The following is an 8465-nucleotide window of genomic DNA, read 5'->3' as shown; positions in this document are numbered from 1 at the left end:
TCTAGAAATAAATTACAGTACTTGCACAATCATTGAATATGACTGATATAATAAATATCCATTTGGTCTGAGAATATTTTTAAAATACTCATTCAAGCTTAATAAATTATATCTTTTGTTTTTATTTATTTTCTTTAAAACATCCACTGCATATCAAGATTATAAATGAATTAAAGTGCTTTTTTGCATTACAGCTTACCTGATAGTTAATTTAATATATAAAGAATATTTATTATTTAAACAGAATACATTTATATGAGCATGATTTCTCTTTTATACATCATATTTTGTAAATAAAATATGTTATGTTAAGATTATGGTAGATAAGTGATCTAATAAAAACAAAATATACATTGAATATATAAAATATTTAAAAAAATTAAGTTTTATAATTCAATAAAGTTTTTTTTTTTTTTTTAAGAGAATGCCATTGTTTTCATAGGATCCTTAAAAAATTACATTAATCAAATTTGAGACTTAATATATGATTTAACTCCTATATATCATATTTACTATATAAAAAAGTCACCTTATGGAAATTTGATTTTATTTATTTTAAAGAAAAGAACTTTCATAGAACTTTGCAAAATGTATATATTTTTGAGACTTAATGAATGATTTATGTAAAAACTATTATATTTCGTAAATAATAAAAAAATTACCTGAAAATTGTTAAATTTTTATTTTTAAAGTTACAATTAAATTATCGTGCAAAGTGAATCAAAAATAAATTATGAGTATGATAGGTAAATATATATAGGAATGGTTTTATATGAGAACCTATGTATCAATAACTTTGGATATCAGTTATAGATTAACCTGACTATTGTTCTAATTATAATTTATGCTACATTGATATTATGGATATTGACTAACCACTATTGCAATTATAGCAAAACAATAATATCAGGAATTGAAATAAGATATCTAAAGAGAAAATTCATTCACACATTGCTAGAAATTTAATTAGTTTGAAAAAAATATTTTTATAGTTTAAAGAAACTTTTTCAAAGTTATCATTTTTTATTAATGAAACAAAAATACGATAAAAAAAAATCAAGTTGGAAAAGTTAACTATCATGCTTTATAAAATTTCAGGCGAATGCACACATGGATTTACTGTCGGTATTAAACTAGACCAAATTATTGTGTTTTATGTAGCACATTTAAATAGTTGAAGACACTTGAAAAGTCACACAACATTATACATAATAATTTAAACAATCAGCATATGTTGTATCGGGGGATAACCTTTTAACCAGCTTAAAAGAACATCTTTGACTCACCTAATGGTATCCACAATTTCGGTCGCTTTATCATATTTATCCTACAATAAGAGAAAGTATAATTATTAGTAAATTTACATGCAACAAGTTATTGCTATAAATATAGAAGTGTTTAGTAATATCATAAAGCAATCGAGGTTGTTAAACTTAGCTGATAAGCATTTAATAAACAAATACATAAACAAAGCTTTGTAATGTTAGTTTACCGATGTTGTTAATGGCCATTGGTACACAGCTGGTTCAAAACCGCATGGGCTATGAAGCCTAAGCTCCATAGCCATTTACGTTTTTTTATGCACTTAAAAAGAACCGTGTTTAAACATTAATATAAAATTTAGCTTTCAATTAAAAATCTTTTCCGCCCATTCTATACCCTTTGTAATCACTCCTTCCCTCTCTTCCTCAACCATTCATTACACATTCTGAGAAGCGTCTATCACGTGACCCTCAATGTAAAATGTCATTGGTCGTTTGAGTAAATAGCTTTCTATAAAAGTACAGTCATGGTTATTAGAAGATTTCTAAGCAAAAGATCTTCTTACTTTTTTTTTATCATTTAAAAGCTTTTAACAAGCATGTATCGCTTGTACAATCCATTTAAAAACTATTTTTCAAAGGATAAAATGAAAAAGTGCTCGTTTCACTTTAGAAAAATAGGCAAACAGAAACGTTCCAATAACCTACCTCTTAAATCAATACCCGCATCTTGTCTGCAAGAACGCATCTAGTGATAATACAAAAAAAAAAAAAAAAAAAGCTGAGAATGTCGATAAGAATTAAGTATGTAGCTTTTATTAATTACAGTGCGTTGGAAGCAGTTTAAACAGTAATTTTGCAACATCGGGCACTTTTCCACCCTTATTCACAAAATCCTCTTCCTTATCTACAGTTTCAAATAAAATTTTAAAAAGTCTCCTCATTTTCTCTTACATCTCCTTTAAGAACAACAAGAGCATGAACCTAATAATTCCAAACAAAATTAATGTATAGGCTATCATAACCAAAATTCTTTAGAATGATGCAGTGGTGAAAATAACACTTCAAAATATGCAACACAAGGGGGTGTGGTATTCCAAGGTGTACAACAAGAGAAACAAAAGCAAAATGTTGCACAATAATAATTTTATACATCCGACTGAGGCAAATGCATTTCAAACGTTAATGCTGAGTAGGATCCTCCAATTTCCAGATTTCTTTTCCTATATTTGATGATAATGGTACGCAAATGGCCCGAATGAAGAATATAAAAAAAATTCTAACCACAATTTTTTTAACAGAATCTAAATAATCAAAAATCATTTTATTTCATAAGATAGGAAATTTGTAACTGTAATATTCTCTGATTAATTCACCACACAAGGACATTCGAAATACGAGCTCCTCTGCCAATTATTTTGGAACATACAAAGGCAAATTTTAAACTGTAAAACTTTGAAAATATGTATTTGGCAATCTTCGTAAAAGCATTCAAAATTACTTCGTATTAATATAGTAATTTATTTTATAAAAATTATTCTCTTTAAGTTTTGTTTAACATTATGACTAGCTGTTATTCTTACATTTTTCTGTCCCGCAGTGGACTGATCGTTAAGACACGGTTCCCAGCAGATCACCGAAGTCAAGCATCACTGGCTGCGGTCAGTGTGCGGGTGGGTGACCACTTGGATCAGTCTGCGTAGGGACCGAGGGTGTGCGGTATTGGTTCTCGTTAAACTGTGCTACCGTAAAGTGCTCGACTTCGCGCGCAGGTCGTTGGGCTACCGAAGCGGGGGTGCCATCCCCTCCGCAAAGGATCAAAATTGTGATGGCATGTCTTCGGATCATCCTCCGGGATGTTTCCCAGACCGTCGCCAATAGCCCATTGTGCAGCTCTAGTGCGACGTAAATTAACAACAACAACAAATAATCCATACTCGAATCTGCTATCATTTAATCAGTACTTGAATTTACTGTCAGTTGATCATTACCCCACATTATTGTTAGAACCCACTATCTTTTTATCGGTTTTTAGGGAGGGAATGGGACACCCCGGGGGGTGGTAAACGCATCATCAAGAGGCCACTGTGTGGTAAAAATTTATTTAAATAAATAATAAATGAATTGAAAAAATTAATTTGTGAGCACCGAAATTTTTTGAAAATTCATTAGACTGATAATTACAAAATATTAAAATGAAATTGTTTAATTTTTCCTATAAAAATATGCTATGAAACACACGGTCCAAATTCGAGACTTCTATCTTGACAGCTAGCCCATTGTGCAGCTCTAGTGCGACGTAAATGGACTATAACAACTACAAGAACTATCTTGACAGCAACATGTTACATTGCATGATTGTCAATTATGATAATTAACCCTAATCACAACGATAATTACAAAATATCAAAATGAAACTTTTTTATTTTTCTTATAAGGAACCCATGATTCAAATTTATGACTTCTCCCTTAGTAAAAACGCGTTATTTAGCATTACTGTTAAATAGGCTAATTACCCTAATAACTGCGATAATAATAACAAAATATCAAAATGAAACTTTTTAGTCTTTTTATATCGGATAAATAATTAATGGTCCCAATTTGAAACTTCTACCTCGGTAAAAACTCGATATTTAACATAACTGACAATTAGGCTAATTACCCCAAGTTCCCTCGATAATTACAAAATATCGAAATGAAATTTTTTTAGTTATTCTATTTATCTCATATAGAAAACATGGTCGAAATTTCCGCTTTTTAACTTCATGGAAGTGGGAGTCTTAGAGATAAAATGAGTGAGGGTTTCGCCATTTCTTAGATAGAAGATTTAAATATAGATACTATAATTATTGGTCCTAACTTGAAACTTCTACCTTGGTAAAAACTCGATATTCAACGTAACTAACAATTAGGCTAATTACCCCTAGTTACCTCGATAATTACAAAATATCAAAAGAATTTTTTTTTAGTTATTCTATTTATCTCATATAACTATCCAAAACTGCATCTCATCAAAAAGAAGCATCTTAGCCGGAGTACCTCAGGGCAGCATACTTGGACCGATTTTATACATACTTTACACCTATGATTTCCCTATAAATAAAGCAGATTACAATAGCATTACAGCCTTCTACGCAGATGATACCGGTATAATAATCAAATCCAGAAATCCAAACTTAGCTCTAATAAAACTACAAGAACAAATAGATGAAATAGAAGACTGGTGTAGAAAATGGAAAATAGCCGTAAACGCCGACAAATCACAAATCCTCATCATACAAAAAAGAAGAATTAAAATTTTACCTCAATGCAAACCGAAACTGTTCAACATTCAAATCCCAATAGTTAAGAGAGCAAAGTAGGGGAGAAGGGGGTACAGTGGGTCAATTTTGAGATATTTAAATATAATTCTAAAAATATTCTTAGAAAAGAATATCAAACTTATGCATTTTGTTTTCTAATCCATTAGCTATCCTAATTAAATTTATTACAATTTAGCAAAATGTTTTTTTACAATAAAAAGACATTTTTCTAAAGTACTACTTGTTGACCCACTGTGCCCCATAAAGGGGTACAGTGGGTCAACAAATGGGGTACACTGGGTCAACTAACGAAAAATACAATAAAAAATTTTATTTCACTCAATATTGAGTTTTTAAATTTATTTTATTGCCTGACAATATTTAGTATTAAGTTAGACAGTAAAATAGCTCAAAGTTTATAAATGAAAAGTATATTTTCTTGCTCTAAAATACACATACACTACATTGCATAAAAAAATTAAAGAGAAAGGTTGTAATTAGACATTACTTTATTTTAAGTGCTATTTAGTTTACAAAACTTTTGGTTGCATAGTTATTTTTAAAACATTAAATCAAAAACTTAATTTACAATAACTAATGGGCATTATATGACAGGAAATCTACAGCAAAAGTCTGTTTTGTCATTGTTCTCTTAGTTCCTTGAAATACATTTGGTTTAGGCAACTTTCTCACTATATCTTTACTGTCTGCTGTATAAATGTCTGCCTCATCAAAGATAAAGGCATAACCTGGCTGAATTCTTTTCATGTAGTGAACTTCAAATTCATTTTCTTTCTTGCCTACGACTTCAGCAAGATAGTGTTTAAAACTGTATTTTTTTGCCATGAACTGTTACTAATACGAAATCTCCAATGTCAATATTAAAATCTTCTACTTCTTCAAGTTCCAAATCCTCAAAGTCAGATTCGTTTGAAGATTCTTTCCATTCTTCCTCCTCTTCAGTTGAGCTGTATTGTAATTGCTTGTAAATTTTTGTTTGTTTATTTCTCCCTCGCTTCTTATCATTAAGTCTTTTTCTCTTTATTTCTTACTTAAGTGTAAATATTTATACTAATTTAGTGGACTATACTTAAGATAGCTAATGGGTTTTTGCATTTCCACAGACTGGGGTCAACAAAATGAATTTCAATAGTTTATTTTAATAAATGTATCACTTATTTACTTGTTTCACATGGAATACCAAATGCCCCATTGCGAACAATATGTATAAACTCTTTTATTTAATAAACTAGTATACAAATTAAATTAAGGTCATTTAAACATTAAAGTGTAAAAGATTAACAGAAGGACAATGAATATATAAATGGGGGTACAGTGGGTCATCGACCCACTGTACCCCATTTCAAGTGACCCAGTGTGCCCCACATGTACCATTTTAGTATAGGGGAGAAGGGGGTACAGTGGGTCAGGAGGTACAGTGGGTCAGTGAAGATATTTTTGTTTCAGTAAATTGTTTTCAGATGAAAAAATTTTGTAAAGTAGGCACGAAGCAACTCTACTCTGTGAAAAAAGGTAAACAGCTCAATTTGATTGTGGTGGGAAGAAAGAGTCATTTTATTTTCTGATCCTCTGCAGGAAATTTGAAGTAAGTAAGACTTTTTGTTATTACACTTTAAATTTGTCAATGAAATATGAGTTATGTGGTATGTTTATATAGTCTAACTGATCTCATTTCGTATGATATTTTATTTAAATGAATATTTTGAAGAGCAAGAGTTTGAGGTGAAATAGGGGAGAAGGGGGTACAGTGGGTCAATTTTGAGATATTTAAATATAATTCTAAAAATATTCTTAGAAAAGAATATCAAACTTATGCATTTTGTTTTCTAATCCATTAGCTATCCTAATTAAATTTATTACAATTTAGCAAAATGTTTTTTTACAATAAAAAGACATTTTTCTAAAGTACTACTTGTTGACCCACTGTGCCCCATAAAGGGGTACAGTGGGTCAACAAATGGGGTACACTGGGTCAACTAACGAAAAATACAATAAAAAATTTTATTTCACTCAATATTGAGTTTTTAAATTTATTTTATTGCCTGACAATATTTAGTATTAAGTTAGACAGTAAAATAGCTCAAAGTTTATAAATGAAAAGTATATTTTCTTGCTCTAAAATACACATACACTACATTGCATAAAAAAATTAAAGAGAAAGGTTGTAATTAGACATTACTTTATTTTAAGTGCTATTTAGTTTACAAAACTTTTGGTTGCATAGTTATTTTTAAAACATTAAATCAAAAACTTAATTTACAATAACTAATGGGCATTATATGACAGGAAATCTACAGCAAAAGTCTGTTTTGTCATTGTTCTCTTAGTTCCTTGAAATACATTTGGTTTAGGCAACTTTCTCACTATATCTTTACTGTCTGCTGTATAAATGTCTGCCTCATCAAAGATAAAGGCATAACCTGGCTGAATTCTTTTCATGTAGTGAACTTCAAATTCATTTTCTTTCTTGCCTACGACTTCAGCAAGATAGTGTTTAAAACTGTATTTTTTTGCCATGAACTGTTACTAATACGAAATCTCCAATGTCAATATTAAAATCTTCTACTTCTTCAAGTTCCAAATCCTCAAAGTCAGATTCGTTTGAAGATTCTTTCCATTCTTCCTCCTCTTCAGTTGAGCTGTATTGTAATTGCTTGTAAATTTTTGTTTGTTTATTTCTCCCTCGCTTCTTATCATTAAGTCTTTTTCTCTTTATTTCTTACTTAAGTGTAAATATTTATACTAATTTAGTGGACTATACTTAAGATAGCTAATGGGTTTTTGCATTTCCACAGACTGGGGTCAACAAAATGAATTTCAATAGTTTATTTTAACAAATGTATCACTTATTTACTTGTTTAACATGGAATACCAAATGCCCCATTGCGAACAATATGTATAAACTCTTTTATTTAATAAACTAGTATACAAATTAAATTAAGGTCATTTAAACATTAAAGTGTAAAAGATTAACAGAAGGACAATGAATATATAAATGGGGGTACAGTGGGTCATCGACCCACTGTACCCCATTTCAAGTGACCCAGTGTGCCCCACATGTACCATTTTAGTATATTTCACCTCAAACTCTTGCTCTTCAAAATATTCATTTAAATAAAATATCATACGAAATGAGATCAGTTAGACTATATAAACATACCACATAACTCATATTTCATTGACAAATTTAAAGTGTAATAACAAAAAGTCTTACTTACTTCAAATTTCCTGCAGAGGATCAGAAAATAAAATGACTCTTTCTTCCCACCACAATCAAATTGAGCTGTTTACCTTTTTTCACAGAGTAGAGTTGCTTCGTGCCTACTTTACAAAATTTTTTCATCTGAAAACAATTTACTGAAACAAAAATATCTTCACTGACCCACTGTACCTCCTGACCCACTGTACCCCCTTCTCCCCTACCTTGGACTCATAATTAATAGTAAACTCACTTGGAGCGACCATATTAAAAATATAACAGACAAAGCCAAAGCAGCAGTTAATATCACCCAACCTCTCATCTATAGCCAAAACGTCTCACTAAAAACCAGAAAATTACTATACACCTCCATGATCCGACCTATACTTACATATGCTTCACCAGCCTGGACTACTATACCCGAACACCTAATGAAAAAGCTCAACCAATGTCAAAATAAAATACTCAGAAAGATCACCCGTGCCAGATGGTTCATACGTAATTCAAATATCCATAAAGATCTCAAAATTCCGTTTCTATCCGAATATATACACAAATTAAATGCAGACTTCTACGACAAAGCCAGAAAATGCAGCACAACCAACTTCAATCAGATTTTTAATTTCGAGAACTATAAAAAAGACGATAAACTAAGACCAATAGTCGCTCATTTCACCTCCG

The 8465-nt window shown here is 30.4% G+C and overlaps 1 protein-coding gene across 2 annotated transcripts in view; it reads right to left on the bottom strand.

Moving 5' to 3' along the window:
- gpp (DOT1 like histone lysine methyltransferase grappa) overlaps positions 1-1775 on the bottom strand; it is a 50108-nt gene extending 48333 nt beyond the window's left edge. Inside the window, exons 1-2 of one of the 2 annotated variants that reach the window (XM_016049388.3) lie at positions 1493-1775; positions 1287-1327 (exon numbers count right to left, since the gene is read on the bottom strand). In XM_016049388.3, coding sequence (XP_015904874.1) covers positions 1287-1327; positions 1493-1567 — 116 coding nt within the window. In that variant the 5' untranslated portion in view covers positions 1568-1775. The remainder of the gene's footprint in view (positions 1-1286; positions 1328-1492) is intronic. The other variant, XM_071188167.1, reaches the window with a different exon arrangement.
- Between the last annotated feature and the right edge of the window lie 6690 nt (positions 1776-8465).

This window comes from Parasteatoda tepidariorum, chromosome 12 (genome assembly GCF_982258835.1).
Source record: "Parasteatoda tepidariorum strain Cologne lab strain chromosome 12, Ptep-v5.0, whole genome shotgun sequence".
Taxonomy (NCBI): Eukaryota; Metazoa; Arthropoda; class Arachnida; order Araneae; family Theridiidae; genus Parasteatoda; species Parasteatoda tepidariorum.
This window is presented reverse-complemented; position numbering and strand designations above follow the sequence as displayed.